The 23,554-nt window shown below is 39.4% G+C and overlaps 1 protein-coding gene across 1 annotated transcript in view; it reads right to left on the reverse strand.

The window, feature by feature from the left end:
- Positions 1 to 371: 371 nt before the first annotated feature.
- Positions 372 to 23,554, reverse strand: part of LOC108887784 (protein kinase C-binding protein NELL1) — a 215,958-nt gene continuing 192,775 nt past the window's right edge. The window contains exons 16-20 of the mRNA XM_018683324.2: positions 20,037 to 20,177; positions 11,570 to 11,763; positions 7,824 to 8,000; positions 7,204 to 7,428; positions 372 to 4,942 (exon numbers count right to left, since the gene is read on the reverse strand). Of these exons, the coding sequence (XP_018538840.1) occupies positions 4,892 to 4,942; positions 7,204 to 7,428; positions 7,824 to 8,000; positions 11,570 to 11,763; positions 20,037 to 20,177 (788 nt within the window). The 3' untranslated portion in view covers positions 372 to 4,891. The remainder of the gene's footprint in view (positions 4,943 to 7,203; positions 7,429 to 7,823; positions 8,001 to 11,569; positions 11,764 to 20,036; positions 20,178 to 23,554) is intronic.

The raw sequence follows: 23,554 nt of genomic DNA on the forward strand, positions 1-23,554 counted from the left end.
CCACTGTTTGACAGGTAAATATTTAATAGTGTGAGATTTATTTTTTGCAAGGCATGGCATTCACACACTGTTTCCAATCTAAATTGTGAATGATGTATCCAGTTTGGACAGGAACAATGCAATGATTTGCGTGTTATTAGTTTGAATAGATTGTGTTTATTCATAAATGTAACTAAGATGATGATCTGACCATATTTTAAGATAGATTTACACTTACATGGAACTAATTCCAAGGGTTTCACTTACTTTTTCTTGCCACTGTGGCTGTCCTCTGTTTGTGCCATCATCCTGAAAAAAATCACCTGTCTACCAGCAAACCTAAAACTTCAAATGACAGTCGTTGCATTTTGAAGTCAAATACACACAGCAAATAAAGTAAACAACTAAAATATTTATTAACTGAAGTTTTTTTTTTTTTACAGCAAACTCTTATCACGACACAGTCTTCAAGTCAAATGACACTTAACCCTTTGAGTACAATTAAGTCGGCCACTCTGATCTGGAGAAGTAACAATGAACAGACCTGGGGGATTCCTCCGTCGCGGTCTTCTATCAAAAACATGAACAAGCACATCAGGATCTAGAAGGTCCAAAACTGCTGCTTTTTGAAAAGTCAGACATTAAAGGAGAAACACAATGGCTTGCTATTTTTAGTAGGAACTGAATCAAGAACAACATTGTCATTTTCAACATTAGATTTTTTTTCTTTTTTTTCTTCTTTTTTTTTTTTTACATGTGTACATAGTTCTATTTTGTCTGGTTCTTGTGAAGAGATTTTTCAGTTCATACAGACGTGTGTTGGAGAAAAAAAATGGCTTGTCAGTGTGGTGAACAGTCTGTCCAAGCTCCTCGTCTGTTTACAAAGATGCTTAGACTACGCTTGTTCCGATTTCCAAAATCCGCTTCTGTTTGACGTTTTTAGTGAGAGACACTGATCAGAGATCTGTACATACACACAGGCTAGTCAAATCCATAATGTTGTCCTAAAACAGTGAAAAGACATTAAACTATGACAGATACTAAAAGGGTTAAGGCAAGAATAGAAAAATAAAGAAATAGTAGAAACAATAGAAATGTTGCTTCTCTCTCATACTTGACTTACAACGCTCATATACTAAGAAGCTGTGGTAGTGAGAATTATTCACATAGTCTTACTCTCTTTACAGAACCTCTCACTTTACACAGTATTTACAGCAAAACAGAACCTATCCCACTAAAAGAAAAGTAGTCCACTAAAATTAACACATTATTCATGAACACAATGATAATTAAAAAACTGTATAATTTTATCATATCGTCAGTATGTAAAAACATTTACACACAGACTTGCAAATAGTGTTTTACAGTAATCATTATATTTCATATCAAATCAATCAACAGAGCAATCTGAAAACCTTGTTTTCAGTGATCTTCTGTACAAATGTCTGCTTTCGATTGCTGTGTTTAAACTTCGATGGGTACAGATACCATTTTTTTCCCCTTTTTTGTGTGTGTGTTTTGTGCACAGTTGACAGTGTTAGTTTTACAAGGGGCGTGGTGACAATGGAGGAGCGTACACAGACAAGACACAAACAGTGTGGTGGCCAAAAACCAAAAACGAAACAAGGACATTGTGGCTGAGAGGTCAGAGCGGCAGCACACATTGCTGCTTGCCACTGTCTTCTCTGGGGCCCAAACAACCAGCATCACCTTTCCCAAAAGTTTCTGAAATGACCACCTTGCTTTGGAATCTAAATGATGTGCTCTGTGCACAAAAGGCTAGAAAAATATCTTCCTGTACTGTTCTGTGACAGAGCGGAAACATGACCAGAAACGAGCTAGGTCGAGATTAGACAAAGGAAGGTCAGCAGAAGGGAATGACAGAGATATTTACTTTCAATTCAAAAGGCCGATGAGATATGCCCAAGGTTTTCCAGTATACCTCATGCAGGCTACAACACTTTCAAAATCTCAGGACTGCTGTATTGCTCTCAATACAAGAATTTTTATAGACTGCTGTCATATTGTAACACACATAACATTAAGACACATGAGAAGTGACTCTGTAGACATCCTGCTTTCCTAATTTCCTGCCTTCAGATACCTGTTGTGTTGTCACTGGATACTGTTAACCTCCTGCATCAGACTTTTATCCAAGGTGCTCTACAAGCACATCTTGCTTTGGGCTATGATAGATCTACAGTGTTGTAGCGAGTGGAATTAAATTGCATGTATGTTGGACTAGTGTCAGCCCTGATCTTGTTGGGGAATACCAGTATCTTTTAGAGATCTGACTGATTTACTGATTAACTTTGACAAAACCATATGATGGTTTTATTTCCACTGTGAAGGATTATCTCAATATCTGGAAGGTGTTTATCAGTCTGAAGCAGAAAATGGATTCTTATGAAGGAAAAGGACGAGTCCTAATATCTGCTATCTATGCTAATGGTGAAGAAAAACATGCAGAGGAACGTGTAGAGAGGACCTTAACTGTTGGAATCATCATAAAAAAAAACCTGCCAAAAAAACAAATTCTTCCACCGAAATTATTTTACTTACTTCAAATTAACGGACTGTTGAGTGGTTTTACAACAAAAGTTTACTGAATATCTTTTTGACCTGACCAGAAGGTGAACACCCACTTCACTTTTCAAAATCTGTGCTCATTCCAGAAAATTTTGAGGCCTTGTTAGAGATTTCCTCTGGTTTCGTGTGAAGAAAAACAATGGTGATGGACACACAGGGTGTTAACAACAACATTTGAGGGAAACGTTAGCGCTCTCGAGACGAGCTAAAGGATAATGGAGAGAGGTGTGGAGGATAGGACAGGGCAGGAGGGCAGACCAGCGTCAGAGCTGTGAACGAGTGAACTGTCACAGGAAAAGCACCAGACTCTCCTGCCTTAATAAGCCTGGCCGTCTGTAAACAGATTCGACACTTGGTGACCTCCTGGCATACTCAAATCCAGGCCCGTGTGACATGGCTTTAATTATCCACACACTCTCGCTTTCTCTTTTTTCATGCATCTCTGCCCACACTCTGTGTGCGCCATATAGTTCAGAGCTGAGGAGCCCTGGGAGACGCCACAGGACTCCAAGCCACCACAAGCTCTGCCGATTTAATCACCAGCTACGACTGGTGCTTGTTCTGGCCTGCAGGATTCTGCTGTCACATGTTTTTCATATCATGGCTGTTGTTGTCATACATAACTATCTGGCAGTCAACCGCATCAGAGAGTAGATGCTGAGGTTAATGGAAAGTGTTGGAGACAGAAGTGTTAATGGCTCAGCAGGGCAGAGAACAGCTATGTCCCAAATCAGAGCCTGAATCCCTGAGGGATGTGGCAAATGAATGTGGGTAATTTAAAAGCACCTGAAAACTGCAGTGTGTTTGAAATGAACTATTCCACAGAAAGTGTCATCCAGCTGTATCTAAAGGCAGTAATTGTTCCGAATCACACTCACAAGTGGGAATAAGCACACACTTTGGACAATCAAGCTTGAGAGAGAAGTTCAAGTCCTACATGCTTTCTCATCTCTGCACACCAATCACTGCTTGAAGTGGGTGTGTTAGTCCAATTGTTTGACTTGGAAGATTTTCTGAAATGGTTTGATGCAGCCCCCCCCAATCCCCAAACCATTTTCAAGCGATTTTAGTTGCTGTTGCTGTTCGATGGTCTGACAAGTTATTCGTTCAGAATAGTCTGATATGTCAAGGTTACACCACCTTTTCGAAATGATACAGTCTAGCCTCGCAGAGACCAAAACTACTGGTGCATTCAGGTGTTACTGATCAATAAAGTTTCAGCAACACTTGTAGTATTGAGAACAACTTAATTATTAAACATTAATACATTTCAGCCTATGGCCTTGACTTTGGTAAGGACCGCAGGCAAAAATGCATCAGTCAGAAACCTTATTTCTATGTCATTAGTTTCTGAGTTCACCACCAAGATGCTGCCCAAGTTAAAACACTACTAAAACTTGACCTAAACTGACCAGCTCACAAGGAACAATAGTATACGGTGGGCTGCAGTGGAATAATTTGGCTTTCTTTTAGTAGAAAGGAGGCTGCATTTCATGGCCATGTTGTAAGATACTCTAAGATAGGAGAAGCCTTGTTATTATGACAGACATATTTAGAAACATGTACTTTAAAGGATGCAGTCTCTGAATGGGGATCAATGATATGTTGTCATAAGACATTTAAACAGTATATAAAGAGAAGCTATGCACTGTGGATTTGTTTTAACCCTTTGAATGTTTGGCTAGAAAACCATACATTTGTAGATACACAATAATAGATTTAGATTTTTCACCTGTTTCCCACAGACTTGATTGAACGTTAAACTACCTCCTGTTTCAGTAACAGAAAATCACACTAAAAGAGGATGCATTACTTTCAATAACCACAACAGTAAAAGTTTTGTGACAACTTCTTGTAGGTGACCAAGCCATGAATCCCTTTCCTTCTTTCTTTCGGTTTGACTCGTAACGCTGAACTGGTTTCCCCAAGACATGTAATGAAATAGAAACAATGCAAAGACACATACACAACACAGTGTCTGTTGTGACAGCAACTATGGCCTCAGTCTCATCCTGAGCCCCACACGCGCACACACCACACACACACACACACACACACACACACACACACACACACACACACACACACACATACACACACACACACAGTTTGTTGACAGAATTACAGCATAGAAGCACAGCCTCGGCACCCCAGTCTGTCCAGTGTGTGTTTGTATTTTCTGTGCACACACTGGCATGCACGTGTGTGTGCGTGAGTCTGTCTTATGAATCCAAGGGGAGTGTTGTCAGATGGAGGAGAGGGGAGTGGCAGTCCCGAAGTGAGAGGGGAGGATGGTAGGAGGAGGAGAAGGAGAAGGAGAGCCTTAGTTGTTCTGAAGGCAGTCAAGATCCACCGAGCAGCAAACATTCCCGTTCTGAGCAGCGTAGCATGAAAAGACAGGAAAGAAGAGATAGTAGTATATATAATATGCTGGATGTGTTGAATGTAACAACATGATTCAGAGGTTGGCCATAATCAATCAAAATCTAGAGCCTCAATGCAGAGGGAACTTGCTATGTCACCATGACCTCTGCAATTACAAAAAAGCATTATTTTTACCACTAGTGGTGGCCAGTCATTCATTTTCAGGATTATCTACTTTGCTTTTGAGATAGCCATCTCTGAGATTTATGCTGCCACTCCAGTACATTAGGAGTGGAAAGAATTTAGGATGTGTGTCTCCGAGTAGTGACAAATTTTAGAAAATGAACAGCAATATGTCTTTCTACAGACAAGGTCCCAGTTACTCTGGACAGTTACTAGACCTCGCTGTCACTTTGGCACACTTTCCACTGAAACTACTGTCTCCTGAAAAACAGTCCCTATGAAGAGGGTTTCAGAGGCAAATACTTCAAAAGCTTAGCATATTTACACATTATTGATGAAGGTAATGGGGTCTGTACCCTCTGGCACTGGACAGGCCCCACTGTGACTGTTGATATTCTGTAGTTTTCTTGTTTGTTTGTAAGTTTTCCTTATTTGTTATTCCCCTGTGTTGAAATGATTGTCCAAAAACTATGAAAAACACTGAATGAAAGTCTGTTGAACACATACATTGTTAATTTCTGCTTGAGCAATATTTGCAAAAACCACAGGGCCCTACAGAAAATAGTGAGCTTTTTTATAAATAAATGAAACTATATATCTGTGACCTGTTTTTAAAGCTTTATATCTTCAGTAGGAATGAATTAATGAATGACCTTCAGGCTGAGTTCCACACACATGCTGTGGAAGTCAGAAAGTACTGAGAGACACACTGCTGATTTTGGTCCTTTCATGGGATTTGTTGTTTAGAATAAAAGTTTAGAATATAAGTCAAAGTTTTTGAAATGTGAGAAAGCATGTGAGTATACCTTGTTGTTTTGTTGAGCTAAAAAATGCTGCAAATGCATACGAGGTCTACTGATGAAGTTTACGTAAATGCTATACAAAATAATCAAATGCAACGTAGATTATGTTATGTCATGATTTATGTTTTGCTTCTTCTGGCAGATTTAAATTTTGATTGCTAAGAGAAAAGGAACAGAAGTGTGAGGACAACAACAACAGATTATTTACTAAGCGTGTGGAGATGATCTGAGTTATAGTGACATGTTCCTGACACAGTGATCTGCATATTTTGTTCTTTTAAGATTAAATGTCTTTTACATCATCTGTGACAGTCAGATTTTCCAATTTTTTTGGTTCATCTTGGAAGACAGACAAGCAGACGTTACATATCCTCCGGCACACATTAGCTAAACTCACTATACCCCAGTTTCCACCTCCAAGAATTTTCTGCCGTAACAATAGCATGTAATGCCTACAATTACCAGTGGCACTGTGAAGGTATGGAGGAAGATAAAAACTGACGTAAATATGAACTGAATCAAGCCTCTGTAAACACGTTTTCACTCCCGACTTGTCACATGTGGACACCTGATCAGGATTACTTTAGCTTCTTTTTTCATTGTGCAGGTCACACTACAGCAAGAATGAGAAACCAGACTATGATCTTCCTCTTACCTTAAGAAAATGTGGCCAGAAACCATTAGAAACTTTAATAATTCTGTAATAAATATTACACTGCATGATCTGGTATTCTGGTTGAAAAGAAATGCATAAACATTTTATGAACTGAACTGTGTTCAGAATCAACATATTTGCCAAATACATAAATATTATATTCTTATTATATGAATAAAAAACAGAATTACATTTCATGCAAAGCTGTTGCAGTTTATTTGCAATGAAACATATTTTTAGGAGACACCTCTCCTATTAGAGCAACCCTGCACATTGAAAAATGATGCTTTAAAAAGTGATGCTAAGATGACTTTGGTGTGAGTGTGTGTGTGTGTGTGTGTGTGTGTGTGTGTGTTTGTGTTCTCTGTAACTGCATGATTTTCCTATCCCAAAACTACATGTACAATGGTGTAGTTGCAGGAATGAACAAACAATAGATGAGATAAAAGCACTACTGCACCTCAGAAACAGCTTAGCGTGACTCATTTCTCATAACATCGAGCACAAAAACAAATTCTTAATTTTGTGAAGTTGTGGTTTAGTGCTTAATTAGCCACATTAGTGTTAAATAAACATAGATGCCGTACAGAAAAGCAAACCTTCATTATGGCTGTTGTTGCTCTGGCCTACCTTACACTTGCAGGTGGTGCAGGGTGAGCTGGGCATATGCCATGTGTCTCCACTGAAGCGGGCGACGCCTGCAGGGTCCTGGCATGTCTGCCGGATGTCATACGACAGGTTGTCAGCCAGGCAGGGGTCTGTGACGCAGCGTGGGCAACACTCACCCTCCGCCACTGCTGTGTACTCGCACATCAGCACAGGGCAAACCAGAGGCCAGCAATCTACCTCCCCCTCCTGTGGAAGCACAGAGAGAGGTAAAAAAAAAAAAAAAGAAAGAAAGGTGGCAGAAATGTTACTAGGTGTGTTGGTTTTGTGTGAATCAGCGGATCTGCCAACTGCAGCTACAGTTCACACGCAGATGTGTTGCCACATCTCTAATTAGAGAGGTGGTAATTATCTGAGCCCTCCACACACGCAGCAGAGAAGTACATCAGGGACCGGTATTAAAAAAAGCCCAGCTCTGAGCTTCATGTTGATGAGGAGATTTTGCTTGTTTTCCTTTATGTCATCCATTTTTCCTAACAAACCTGTTTCACAATACTCAGGGATTTAAAATGATGGTCAGCTTTCATTTCTACTAGCTGAACACATGTAGCTTTGTGTGAATGTAAATGTTTCTGTGTACAGACCATGCAGCGACACTGCTGGCAGCCATACAGCCAGGACGCTCCGCTGCGGTAGAGCGTGCGTCCACTCTGGTCCAGACACTGGCTGCTGGGCCTGTTGTCACAACCGGGACAGCAGAAGAGATCCTCGTCTGCATCTGCGCAATCACAGGGTCTCCTCCTGCAGTATGTCTGCCCGTCCTGCACAGCAGAGGTCAGGGAGCAAACAGACTTAGGTCAAGATAGTGGCCCTGACATTCATAGCTGACTCAAAAAAAGACTTCAACTTCACATTGTTACATGCATTCCCATAGCTCCTGTGAAGATGCAGGACCCCATGCTGTCAACTAAAGGCCTCTGACCCACCACGATTTATATAAAAATGAAATAACAAGCTTTCATATGAGCAAATATCTTTCCTGAGTGAAATCTTCCTTGTGTTGCCTACATTTTGTCTCATTGTCGTGAACAAACCGGCAGAAATTCAAATCAGTGCCATTTGGCAACTAAAACACAGCCAACATTAAGGATAGAGAACCAAGATGATGCTAGAGGGGTGCTAAACTTTTTAAAATAACAGTACTGGTTGTAATGAAAATTCCTGTCAGATGTGAATCAGTCCAGTGTAAATGACACGTCTTATGTTAGAAGTTGCACTTGAGCATGCAGCAGACTTCAGCCAATGGCCAGCTGGCCACTGATGTACATGTGCATTCTACACCTGCAAAAGAGGAAATACTCAACACTATTTCTCACTTGTTTCACTGTATGCTCAGAATATGAATGGGATGTATGTATTTACACTGGTGTTGTTAGCCTGTGGTTTTTGCCTGTGAAAAAGGGAAAACAAAAGTAAAAAATAAATTTAAAAAAAATTCTGTGTTTCAGATTTTCCTCATCATTGCAAAGGGGGAACCCTGTGCTCAACAGCTGCAAAAACCGAACATTTTCATCAGTTTGGTTACAGTGAGGAGTTTCAAGGATTTCCTGAATATTGTTTCTGAGCCTTTTCATTTTTGAAAACTATACAAACCCTTGAGAAAACACTGAATGCTTGATATTTTTTTGCTAGGAATGTGGTGCAATTGCAAAATTATTGAAACCCAATTTTAAAAATCAGTTTCAAGATTTAAAGTTCCCTAGCAAGTGTGTATCTACAATCTCTCTCAGACACTGTTAGGGAGACACACACTGGATCATTCATGCATATTATTTGAGGCCCGTACACTTACAGAGGATTTTAATGTGTTGCAGCAACTCTAAAATCTCCATTTTCTGACAGCAGTTTATGAGAGCCATGAATGAAGCAAGAATGTGTTAAAAGTTTTTTGTCTATGCTAGAATTCAAAGTCAAATGCAGAGGAATCTGCCGAATCTGTGAGACTCTCCAGCCACTGTGTCCCTGGCTCTCCGTCTCTTCCCTGGAGAAAACTTTATGGCCCATTTTACTCAGCACAGCCAGCACTGTCTGGCCTGGGGACGACAGTGTAATGGAGATGTAAAAATGTTACATAAAATGGCTGTTAGAAAATGTATGGGGGCCATAAAATCATTCCGCATACCATTAAAGGGGCAATACGAGCCAATGTTTTATCGATGCATATTGTCCTGCTACAGTAACCACTGAGTCCCAAGGTGCCAGTATCGATGGCCTTGGTCTTTACAGTTACGGCTCTGGACTTGCTGGCAAATTACTGCCAATTGTACCGTGCTGGCAGGATATATGAAGACAGACTGTTCATTTTAATGCCAGAAATAAGACCGGAGATGCATGCCAATGCTGCACTGTTGTGCTATCCAAAACGACATAATTACTGCTTTTTTATGGCAACAACTTTATGATGAATTTGATGACTGTGAATTATTTATTTATTTATCTATCATTAGGTGTGACTTGTTTTCAGCTTAGTCCAAGGAAGAGGTATTCCTTTTCACAGTATTTTTATTTTTATTTTTTTCAGAAAGTGATTTGATTCAGGAGCCCTTTGGTCCTTGTGAGGTCACTTTTATAGAATTCTAAAATCTAATTCTCCTATTTAACTCAATTTTCTGTTTTCTGTTTCCTTTATATACTGTAAATCTTTGGTGAAAGTTGAATAAGATGTTTACTCTCTAGCTTCCAGCTTTTATTTCATCTGCTACAGTTTCTACAATCTGTTTACTTCACTGCCCACCTCTGTCTTTCTCACTCGCCTCTTACAAATTTCAGACATATCAAACCAATTAACCTCCCTGTCATATTCAACAAACTAATTGACAACCTGAGTATAGTTTGTGAATGATGAGAGATATTTTTATCTTCAGTCTGTAATTTTTGATCTGGATTTAATTTCTCTCTCCCTCTTCACAAACTACAGTAATTTTTAGGCTGCCTCACAGCTACCAGGCCAGTGGTTTTCAGTGTTGGTTCCCAGAACCCACGTTACTGCCTATTTACATTCAGCGAGCATCTCATGTCTGAGTCAACTCATGTTTTGACAGCTAGAATGAAAACCAGCGAGGTCGTGGATTCTATATCCTGAGCACTGAGCCCCAATGTAAGCAGAGTATCTCACTTGCTTCCCAAGCTCAGCTATCTTTACATGCCGAGTCTATTTTTGCTGGAACAGCTTTCGTCTCTGAATTATGAAATTCCCTTGTGAACATATGTAAATGCCTATATTTACTGGCAATTGACATGAAATGCTGCATTTTATTTATTTACGTGTAGCAAAGCTAGTTTTTTCTTGTTTGTTTATGTCACTTCTCCGACAAAGTCTGTGAAGCATGAGAAGGAATACTACAGATATGAAATGACTATTCAGAAGATAAGATAGCACTCTACATAAACTGATTGAAACGAGTTCAGTCACAAAGAATCTGTTAAGACATCATAAAGGAGCTGCAGACATGTCACACAAAATGGACCAAAGTTCAGTTTGTGTGACATATGAACTTCTTGCAGTGGAAGCCTGTGCAGGATGTAAATAATAGAGGTCACTGAACCAGCAACGCCTTAGTTGGTACCCTTGGTATTTACTAGTGTAGTGCATGTGAAACGTCCTGGTGGTAAACTCTGTCATTTTATTCCAAATAACCCTCTGTGTCTATTTCGTATTTATCTCACTCACCAAGGCTCACCTTCACAAAGACAAATCTGATCAATATCTCACTTTCCTGCAGCAATAATACTCCACTTCATTCTGACTCCTGGGCACAGATATGAGTTGTTTAACTGCCACAAATATTTAATGTTTAATATTAATAAGAGTATTAATATTAATACTTAATGCAAGACACAGATGGGAGCTGGTATTTTTTTGTCAACCCTGTATAATACTTTGCTCTCCTGAGGTCAGGGTGATCAGTAAAGTCACATTTCTGTTTCATATCTATTCAGGTAGTGTTGTAACAGTGACTTATACAGCGGCAGTGACTATTCTATACAGGTGAAATGAACACCCTTCATACATATTCTTTACAATATACTTGATAGTCTATTCCATTGGTCTGCAACAATGTTTAGGTGGGTCGTATGTGTCAAGAAAAATTCAGATGAATGCCAAGGTCTCCCAGCAGAACATTACATTATAACAAGGTGTTTTTCACTGTCTGTCAGAGGTTTTAATATTGTCACTGATCAGTGTATATAAGCAGGTTAGTTACAGGAAGTAATGGAAGAGAGACAGAGTTTTAGAAGAAGTTAGGAGAAGTTAAAATCCACCACCCGGTTGTGAACACCAGTGCGACTAAGTGTACTGATAGAATATGTGGATGTTCCTCCTCTGTACCTTGCAGGAGCATATAGCACAGCGGTCAAAACTGGGTTTCCAGTCTTCGCCATTGCGTCTGATTCCCTCCTCCTGTGGGCAGTCGCCACTGCAGCCCGGACCAGATGTGCATACGCAGTCGTAGCCTCCCGGGAGGTTCACACACACACTGTCATTCCAGCAGGTGTGTGTCTGCAAAGTGCACTCATCGATGTCTGGAAGACAAAGAGTTAAACCATAGTAAATGACTACTTTAGTGACATTGTTGTTCAAACTAGAAATGTAATTTTGTGTTGCATGCAAGCGTCTTGTTGTGGATACAACATACAAAACGGGGCCAGATTCATTTTTCTGAGGAAAATTAAGATGTGAAAAATGTGAGGTTCAACATAACAGCATCAGAAAATCAGCAAATAGAGACTTTTTTGACATACAACCCTGGCTCCTATAATATACTATTTATTTGCTTGTCAAATACACTTTGAATGAATCATAATTAATTTCTTAATTAATGTCTCTACATGTTCTTTGTGTGGCTGACAGGTCATTGTATTTATGTGGAGTATTTACAGGTCCACACACAGTTTACCTTTATATGAAATGTGCCATACAAATAAACCGACCTGACCACTGTTTGTTACCTGGCAATTGATTTTTTTTCCAAGGACATTCTTCATTCAGAGCTGCAGTGCCGTACAAAGCATATGTATAACAGTACAAGGTGAAGTGTACTGTAGACATTTACTAACTCTGTTTCAGATACAGCCTACATTTATTTTTAAATGTATTTTTAATCAAATCAATCAAAAATTTATTTATTTATTTATTTATTGTCATATTATTATGCAACCCAGCAGGTATCAAGTGCACAAATATGAACCCCACCCACACATACAAATTAATTTAATTGTCTCCTCAAATTAATAGCTTTAAGTTAATTTAGTAGTAGAAACTGAAAATACTGATTGTTGTGGTTGGCTAGGAAGTAGAGTGTTTGCAGCAGGCTTGCAGCTGTGTGTGTGTATACAATTTACAACATCAAATTAATAGTGTGGCTCTTTGCACAGCATTACACACATGCTACTGTGTAATGGAGGGCAAAATAAGCACTGAACATAATATGAGAGATGAGGATATATTGTATGTTTCAGGTTTTGACTGTTAATCAATACAGTGTGTTGCCTTTCTCCTCCCTTGGTTTGTCACAATTAACTCAATTCAAACAAATTACTTGAATTATAATTTATATATTACACCTCTTCCCTGTATATACAAAGGGTATAACCTTGCATACATACTGGGATCACAGCTTCAGTCACATCAATCATAGCCTTAGTGGATTCAGAGAAATCAGCAAAGGAATGAGGCATCTGCTCAGTCTGCTTCTTTCTCACTTTTCCTCTCTATAAACCAAAAGGACCAACATGAACGGAGCAGATGGACTGCATTTTCATCTTCTTTTCTTTATCAGCATAGCGCAGGAAACGGGGTTGCTGAAGGTCTGCCTCTGCCTTTCTATCAAGTCATGACATTTAACTCTCTTTATCCTCACTAAATGTGAGCTGTTCAGAGAGAAAAAGACCAAAGTCCCTTCGACAGTAGCTCCGCTCTCCCACCAGCACCTACTGCCTGCAGACATTGATCACACCCACACAACACTGACAGCATGCTACTACTTGCATCAACAACGCCATGGAGGAAAAAAGAAGTAAAACTAGATAACAAAAAAAACTGAATTCATGCTTTTGTTTAACTCTAACTGGACTCCCACACTACGAGCAATGCAGACAACTAGTCCATTTACTTTATACACAGCTGACTGAGATGGGAAACTGTGGGGACTGTCAACAGGTCTTAAAAGCTTGATTTCCACACTTCCCTGCTGATGCAGTACATTTGACTTTTAAAGAACAATAATCACACTCAGACCCAGCTCTACATGATCAGACTTGGCTCAGTTGTACTTTGTCACTTTCAGGTGTACTTAATGCTAACACAGCAAGTTAAATTGCTCAAAGATAAAACACCAATGGCCATTTGGCCTATTGTTTTCTATGTAAGCCCACTCATAAGTGGTGGCGCTTCACAGCATCAGACATACTAGCCTCCTACCAACACAGCATTGATAGCAGCAATTTTATCACAGTTTGAACCTTGTTCATTGTCACATAGCTAGTGTAGTGCACATCCAGTGTGTGCTACAGGTGTCAAGTTACATGTGTCATATTATGCTACGAAAAGCCAAAGTGAAACCTGAACTTCACATTTCTAAAAATTCTGGCTTTGAACAGAGCTGTTCTAAAAAAAAAGCAGGTGAGTCCATAGACAAGCTGAGGTGACGTGGTTATTTCAGACTTATCTGTAATAACATTAAGACAGAGAGGAGTAAGTTTTTCATCAGCAGAGATTACAGCTAAGAAGCTGACAAATGAGAATGGTGGTGAATTTTACAGAAATGGGTGAAACCAAGTTACGATGATGTAGGTGCCCATGCTACCGGGCTGGTAAATTTGCATAGGAGTTGTAGTTTTTTCTGTGCTCACAAAGTAACCGTTGTTTAACATTAACATGAAATCATGAAGGTCTTATTTACTAATAGCAAGTGTTGTAGATGATGCCAGTTTGTCTAACAGAATGGAGAGTAACCACAGGAACAGCAGCAAATTCAAAATACTGTCTTTGAATCTGTGAAGAAAACACAGCAGCACTCGTGCTAAATTCACCTGAAACTAACTCCAAATACAAGTTGATTTATTGCTACCTAATTAGCACTTACAAGCTAGTAATATCACCTTGTTAAAATAATGCAATGCTATAAATGAAAAGACCAAAGCAGCAAAAATGCTTGACTTGTATGTCGAGACAAGACAAGGTTACATCAAAATTGTTTAAAGCCTAAACTGCTCACACTGTGAATAACACTCAATACACATTTTTTTATTTCTCCAGCAGAGAATGATTAGTAGTATCCGGCAGGCAGACCTATGCTGGGTGGACATAAGATTTTGGTTGGTGCTGAGCCACACCAGGCACAGCAATACACTGTGACAGTGGTGAATGCACACTCTAATTGGTTGCAGTATCAAGTTTGCTTTATACAGAGAGAGGAAAAAAGCTCAGCCGAGAATTTATTGTGCCCGCGATGGATTATTTGCATACACTAAATGAAATCCCCATCAGCCCGTCAGACATACTGTACCTCCGCTGGTGAAGGATTAATGCTCTTCATGCTACATTCACCACAGCCACAAGCTGCTGCTCACAGATGAAGCGTATTCTTACATGTAGGCTGTGAAAGACTTTCTTACAACCAAATACAAAAGCCTCAAGAGAACCCAGCTGAGCACAGCCAACCATATGAACAACTTACAACACAACTCACAACTACATGAAAGCACAAATCCTGCAGTGTACGTACATGACAACTCACATTCACACAGGCACAGACACCTACATATGGACACACAAAACAAATAAATCCCCCTGACAGGTGTTGGTAATTAGAAGGCATCAGAAATCTCAGTATTTGAGTATTTAAATTATATTTCTTTGGTATGTCTCCAGGCAGCCCATATGGAAAGGTCATGTACATCAGAGAGAAAGAAAAAATGATGCACATACACACACTGTCGTGCAGGGAGACAGTGGGAGTTTATGGTGTATTATCCTCATCCTCATCTTTATGCACAATCTGTTTATTATAGCCACCTGTCTCTCCCTAAAGCATTAGGCATAATAAACATGTTTTGAGATGCAGTTCATGCAGCTCTTAGTCAACGCAATAAAGAAAAAGGATTGCAGCTTGCAGCTGCTTGGGTCTTCACCACAACAATATGCGGCAACAGAATGCAGCATAATACAGTGTAACAAAATGTATTGCATCGCAGCATAACTAACTGAACACACTGTACTGCAACAAGGCTCAGAATACAATAAAATCTAACACAAGAAAACACCAAAGTGACCTAAAACAGCACAGCATATTGTGGCAACAGAACACAACCCGCTGTAAGCTATTGTAACACTTAAATGTTACAATATATCATACTGAAATATTATGACACGCTGTATTATAACACAAGGTAATATAAGAATCCTAATGTGTTCCATTAATGCACAGCATTATTCTAACACAGCATTATGTTGACATACTGCAACAATGCATAGTAATGCAGAAATAAACAACAAACCAAAATTCAGTGCACCACATACACACACTGCACTGCACAACAGAAAACACAAGAAAAGAACAAGAGGAGAACAAATCATAGAAAAATGCAGTCTAAAATCTTTATACTCTACAATTACAAGGATTTTTAATCAAGTGTCTAGTCCATTATTGTTTGGTTTTTCAGCCACATGTGGAAGATAAGCAGTGTAGTCAGCAAGCATGGGATACAAATTACACTAAGCAGTAGAAACTCAGGTAAATATGCCTTAAGCTTAATCTAAATTGTACTCCATGTCTGCTGACTACACTGCTTATCTGGACATAATGGACTGTATGGACATGGTGTGAAGTGTCCGTATGACCAGACACATTAAAAATAGCCCTCTCATGTCCAAATTGGGGGAGTGCGCTTAGATAAAAGACTCATAGAAAAGAGTCACGTGTCAAACAGCAGGATGCTCTGAGTCAGTTGGTTCATGTGCCAAACATGAATTAGCACCAACAGTACAACAAAGCTCCTTTTACTGGAAAGCCCTTTGCACAAGGCACTCATCCACCAACACTGAATAATTCCCCAATTTGTTGGCAAAACACAGGGAATTAACACTTAATTTTAAAGTTAGATTGTTCTCAACACATTACCACACCCTTAGGATTTTTGAATCAATTCTTAGTAAAGTACTACGTGAAGGTGATGCCTTAGGGCTGTTGATTTGTATCTGAAACTTTAACTGATATCTGTTATCCTTGTAACAGAAAAGCCAAAACAAACACACACACAAAAAACAACCACCTAACCTTTTTGCCAGATGCGATTATATGAGCAGTTACTGATGTACATGTACACAGACGTTCTGCTTTTTCAAAAACATTATCCTCTTCTGTCTCACTAATTCTCATCGCTAGTGTGCTCTACTATCATCTGCCAGGCCATCACATGCTCTTGGCCAACACGCAGCTATTGGTGTGTTTCACTGACTAGTGCTGCATCTCTCTGCTTTGAGCTGGCTCTTCTATTACAAAATACTACTTTCTGTTTGGTTGACTCATGAGAGGCTGTTGGAGGGATATTGTGGAGGGGGAAAAAATTCTGTTAAATTGTCATTCGTACTTATTTCCCCTGCTGGCTTCCAGCCTAATACTTCATAGTAGGAGGAGAAAAAGTAGCAGGTGGACTGTCAGGGCTACATGCACTTGTCTGGCTAAGGAGTGGCACACACAAGGCACATTTGTACACATTATGACGTGTGTTTTTATGCTGTAGACAAGCAATGTCATAAATGGCATCTCTTAATGACATACAAATAAATGCTTTCACTAATCACATAGTATAAATCATATTACTAGTCAGAATATGTTTGTTGAAAGCCTATAATCACAGAGCACAAATAAGTGAGTTAATGTCCAATTAGACTTGACTGATATAACGTCTGTCATTTGCTGCAAATGTGAGTTATGTGTTGATTTTTTTTTTTTTTTTTTACAAATGTGATTATACCATCTTTTAAATCATTCTGATGGAATACATTTTTGTTCGTAGAAAAATGAGACCACTCAAGTGAAAACTGATGCAGTCTCTGTGGCGTCTGTCGCTCTCAATTAGCACGTGGAAATAATAAAAAAAAAAGCAGTAATACTGCTTACAGGTTTTTACACTTGTTTGAGGTGTAAAGGTTGGTATATATCGACAAAAGCTAAATATGTCAAAGTGCAATGGAAACATACTTAGCAAAGTCTTATCCCGATGAGCATGAAGCATGAGACTTAATCATCACTCATGACTGAAAAGACAAATGATGGCAGCAGAGGAAAAGATCAGACCTAGAATTGTCCATAGACATATCAAACGTCTTCTGTAGCCTCTCTGCCTTCGATTCTGCCATGATTTGCATATTTAGTATGTTCCAAGCATTAGACGCTTCCTCAGTAATTTGCTAAATATACTACTTGTGGTGGAGCTTATGATCTATAATATGACAGAGGTGTATTTATCGCTGTTGTGGAGAAACTATGAATGTTAAAAAGATACTGAACATGTGGACCACAGCAGAGAATTGGATTATGCTGCAGGAATGGTTTTCTATGGAAGTTTTGATATTGCATTTTACCATGACTCTGGAGACCAGTTGAGTCCATTTTAAGTGCTGTGAATCCAAGCTTACCATAGTGTCCACCATCTACACAGGACAAGATACAAGCCTTCTATGGCCATATTTGCAAGCCTTCAGTGGGTGAGTGATACCCAGCAAAGTTTATGGGTATAATAGTCCTGTAATATTACCATTAAGGAAAATATTCACTTTAACTGTCATACTACAGTATATCTGTGATGCTGAATACTTTCCACGTTCATTTAGACTGAACCCACTTTCTTTCAAAGTGCATTGTTTCTCTAAATACTTTTGACAACCTCATGAGGATGAAAACTTTGATGTCTAGTTTTACATGTAGGTATTAAAACAACCAGTGTTGATATTTGTTAATAATTTTACATCTGGTTCATTATCAGCCCTTGGTGATGTGATAATTGCTGTCTCTGTTTTCTCTTTCCTGTCCATGGATTTGGGCTGGAGATATGAGTGAACCATTACAGCTGAGGTCATCTCCACTAAGTCACACGCAGAGGAGGTTTATTGTAGAAAAATGTTAATTATATTTTGCAAGAAAAGTTGTGATGACCTATTAGTGACTCTTAAATAAAAGACTTAAATGTCTATTGATTTCCTTTAGAATTGGGTTTGAGTGAAATCACTTTCTGGAGGAAGGTACTGAAATCACACCTCTCCCCTCAAAGTAAATGAATCAGACCAGATAGCTGATGTTGCATTTCGATTTAAAGGTTAAATGAAAGCTCTCAGCCAAGTGGTTCTGTTTGCTGCATTCATTACAACTTTCACACTTCAGGCAAAAATTACAGCAGTGTCTTGGATTGGTTGAGGGATATTTAGATATTCTGAGCTCCTGTTCTCATGCAGGCAGAATGTCATGTGGAATCTGCTGAACTACTGAAAATTGTGATATTCAGGTAATGACAATGGCAGGAGTCAGTAAGAGGCTGTACTTTATGTGTTTATTGCTATTAGTGAATGTTAGCATGCTGACCATACTGAGCTAAGAGCTAGCATTAAGCTTAAAGCACCACTGCATATTGGTACAGCCTATGGCTACAGGCTCCTAATTTTGCTTTTAGATGCCATGTAGATGAAATGTAATTATTATTTTAACAATATTTGTTATAGTATAGCCATTTAAATGCCGCTGAAATGTCTTTTGGACCTACTTTGATCCACAAATCACCAACTCTGTATTTACTCAGGACTTAAGCCTCAATAAGAGATTCACAACCACTTTGATCCAATAGTCGGTTTCTTTCTTTCTGTTCCCTAACCATATCCCTTCACATTATGACCAAAACAATGAAGTCAGAGAACTTAGTTTCTAAGCTTATATAAGGTGCTCCTCTCTTATATTGGATTTTTTATTTTTAAATCAGTGACTTCTCTTTTGAAAGGACACTTCTAACAATCAGAAATCAGCAGCAGAACAGTTACATCAGTAAGGACAAAAGTGGAGCATAATCAAGAGTAACAAAGTGCCTCAATCAGATCAAATAGGCCTATCAAACTATTCTAAAAAAGGTCCTCTCGGTAAGTGCAAGAAGTGCTTGAAGTTGATTTCAGCTCCTCACAGTCTTCTCAAACTTTAAGCTGTAGCAGAATAAATCTGGATGTGAAGCAGTGTGACAGGACTGACACTGTGTTGTGACCCTATGGTTTTGACACGGGAAACACACAAGCTAGGTGTTGCTGTGTTTTCATCTTCCACTCTGCCTCTCTGCCTTTGTGGGCTAACACATGGAAGAGGTCACACGACACAAACGTCTAATAGCGCAGCAAGACTGATGTGTGTTCCTCATGAATATCTCATTAGAGGGTTGCGCATGGGTTTCACTCCATGTGCTCAGATCTCGAGCTGTGAAGGTGAGAAGACCTCTGATTAGCATCCTTGTAAGCCTGCTGGAAGGCGTGTCAAGAGCAAATACACACACATTACGGTCTATGCCTATGTCTACACACTAGATTTTCAAAGACAATAAATGAGGTAAATAATGACAATAAAGCGATCATGTAGGAGACAAAAGATAAAAGAGACTTGAAGAGGAAGCTGGGCAGTGGCAGTATTCAGACTTCCTAGGTAATTGGACATAGAAAGAGAAAGAGAGGGGAAAAAGTCTATAGTAGGTGGTGGGTATGCAGAGGCTGAGGAGATGGTATTTCAAGCAGTGATAGGGATGTTTTCAATTCAGTGTATGCTCACCAATGCAGGAGCTCCCATCGAGCAGGTAGGAGCCATTGTCATGGAAACCACTTCTGCATTCACAGTGGTACCAGCCGGGCAGGTTGACACAGCGGGAGTGGTTGTGGCACTCAATCAGGGCCTCTGCACACTCATCAATATCTGAGGACACAAGCACAAAAGTAGCATCAGCATCAGACTGAATTCTTTTTCCTGGCAACAAACACAAACCTGAAACTTCAGCTAAGTTGTGCCATTTGTTTTTTTTTTTCTTCTGCTCTTTGATCTGTGCAAGTTGCAACAGTGGAGGTTGAACCAATCAGAGCAAACCACCGCCACAGCAGCATAGCTGGGTCAGCAGCTGCCCACATTAGACAGCCGACATCTCTGCAGCCTGTCTGCCACAGCAGGGATCAAAGTCTTTCAGAAATCACACCATTTGGCAGCGGAGTTATTTCCTTCGTGCACTTCTCTATTTCTTCTGCTCGCTTGTTCTGCCATTTCTACTCAGCTGGCTTTGTCGTGCGGCATGCATACACATGCCCAGCACAGAGGCATTAGGTCTTTGCTCTCTCAAATCTCTCTCATCCATTATGTATGGTGTGAGCCCTGCTCCTCATCTGCAGCTGTCTCGCTTCTGGCTCTAAGACCTGACCTGCACACACACCATGATGGTTAAAGCGTGACCTTCAGTCACACCTTCAATCACCCACAGTAAATGCAAACCATAGCAAACAGGGAAAGGTAGCGAGGGACTGCTCATTAACAGTCATTTCTGTGTATATATGAAGGAGGAAAATCCCACATCTAAAGCAAATCAACAAGAGAAAGTGCAGTGGTTTGCAGCTTGACCAGCAGGCATTTTTTACATTATGTAATGGACTGTAAGAGGGTTTTTATAAGTGAGCAAGGGTTGTGGAGTCTTACCAGTTTATAGAGTAACCATGTAGTCTGTCAAGTTCACTTAACACATGAACATGAATAGAAACAAAACATCTCTGTTTTATTTTTTTTCTGCCACTGACAAAACTCCACCCTGACTGTAAGTGGTTTAAATCTGAACACTTATGATGAAAGCATTATAAACAATGATGCAAATGACCTGACATCTTCCTTAAGTGCATCAAAAGCTGCTGATTCCTTAGCCTGATATACTGCAGCTGTATAATTACAACAGTAGCATTTTTTAAAACCTGGAATATCAACATCAGTTTCATCTTTAGTTACTTATGTGCCCTCAACTTGAATGCACTATGATTAGCTTGCTAGCTAACGACAACAGAAAAATTTGACTTTTTTTTATTTATGAGAAAATTATTCTGGAAAATTCCATTATAATGTTGTATTCCATTATAATGTTGTATTCCATTATAATGTTGTATTCTATGCCTAGCTTTTACATTATGATTATGATTTACAGTATATTTATTGTATTGTTATTGTAAAGTTACATGAGTTTACAAATAAACTGAGATCTTTTAGGGAATAAAGTATGGTATCCTTGAGAATTGCATATTTATGTCTGATATATAGCACTTTTAATTGCCTTGTTGTTTAAAGGTGCTATAGCAATAAACTTGCCTTGCCTTAGAAAAGAGTTGTCTGACTTCTTTTGATCCACTTACATTAAAGCTAAAACCCACTGCACTTGTCCTCATCACATACCATATCTCTGTATACAGAGCAGACACTGTGAGAGCAATTCTATTTGGCATCAATACGCAGCTGCAGTTTATCCATAAAAATATAACAAAACAGGCCCTCTGATCTTGTGTTATGAACATATTTGTGTTGTTTCAGTCCTGTTGTGAAAGCCACAAGTGATACCTTTGGCCTGCATGGTCAAACACACACACACTCACACACACACATATTTATCTGTGTACAGATAAAAGGGAGGCTTAGGGTGAGCTGTTTAACAGTGTGTGTTGTGGTTGTGCCACTGAGCTGGTGCGCTGTAGGTAATAAGACGTGACAGCTGCCATGAGGGCTGCCCTCTGTCAGCCTCTCAGGTCAGAGATCTGGTCAGAGCTACACCAAAAGATTCCCTTACTGACATCCCACTGAAAGATAGCAAGATTAAAGGTGACTGGTGGTTGAGAGCAGCTAACCCTTCAACAAAAGAGCAGTGCTGTGCGGGTGCATGAGAGGGCATAAGTCCACGTGCTTGGACTGTCTATAGAGCATGCTAAAGGTGCAGCATGAAATAACAGTTTAATCCGGTAGTCATTAGAGCAGCAGGGATTCAGTGCACCATTAAGTATCAAATATGACACTGATTTGGTTTAACAGGGTTCATTTTTATACTTCCAATTTGTCAAATTGTAAAAACTAATCAGAGCAGTAAGGAAAGAGAATGTCAAGAATAAAAGTTGAATAAAAGCTGTTGTCCTCTAACCCTCAGGTTGATACACTGCAAAGAATGTATTTTTTGTCTGTGTAGGTGCCCATACCAGCAACAAGGACATGATCCCTCAACAGGCTCCCACCCACAAACAAGGCCAAATCTGTCCATCACAACCCAAACCCGAATCTGAGGTACCCCTGTTGGTAACTGAAGCCCTGATCTTTACATTAGTGGAACAGGGTTTTACTTCTGTGCTACTGAGAAAGCATTGTTTTTTGTCAAAACTAGTATGCCATTGAGAAACTATGGCAATGTGTGCTATCTGCCCAGATTTGTTCTTTTTTGCATGATAGCTATCTATTTTCTAAGTGGTGAAGAAATATTTGCATAGCACTGAACAGAAATTATTGCAATGGCAAAATAAAAATTGTGTCTTTGCCCTTATATATTCATTTAGCAGTTTATGATTGCAAGGCCTCCGAGGTTGTGTGAAAACAGCGAGAGATAGTCGTGTGTCTTTATTTAACCCTGCAACAGAACGCAGCAGTCATCAGTCACTGTGGCTGCACAAAGGAGGCTAACAGCTGCCAGCAGCTTGAATATACAGCACAGGCAGACCACATATCACTTTTTATAGCATACAGTGTGACTAATGAACCTACAGCACACTGTATGTCTGCTGTAACTGTTCATATTAACTCTTTGTCACCGTGGCAGATAAAGTATAATGGTTAGAGCAAATAAGGATTGTGGCACTATGATTTAATCAGAATGAAGCCAATTTTGTTTTTCATTCATCCATTAATTTTTACACTTACATATATGTTTTGAGCCTCCCTATCCTGTACTTTCAGTGGGCTCATGCAAAATACTTCCCCGTTTTGCATAAACAAATAAACATGTTTATGTTCCTTGTGGGGAAAGATCTGTAAAGAACAACAATAATGCCCAGTCTGAACATCTACAGTACACAAACAAGAGGCGACGGCGCTGCCAGCCTTCCTAATAACAGTAATCCTGCCCTGCTCTCCAGCATCTGTCCATAATTTATGAAAAGTGACTCATTCTATGATGTTTTTCACTGCCACTACAAAACATTACCACTTTAATTATGTGGTACATGAGGTGTTGCAGTTTTTCTTTCATCTTCCCATTTTCTTGTCTCTGAGAATTTCAGTCCACATCACTTATT

Source organism: Lates calcarifer, linkage group LG2, assembly GCF_001640805.2.
Source record: "Lates calcarifer isolate ASB-BC8 linkage group LG2, TLL_Latcal_v3, whole genome shotgun sequence".
Classification (NCBI taxonomy): Eukaryota; Metazoa; Chordata; class Actinopteri; family Centropomidae; genus Lates; species Lates calcarifer.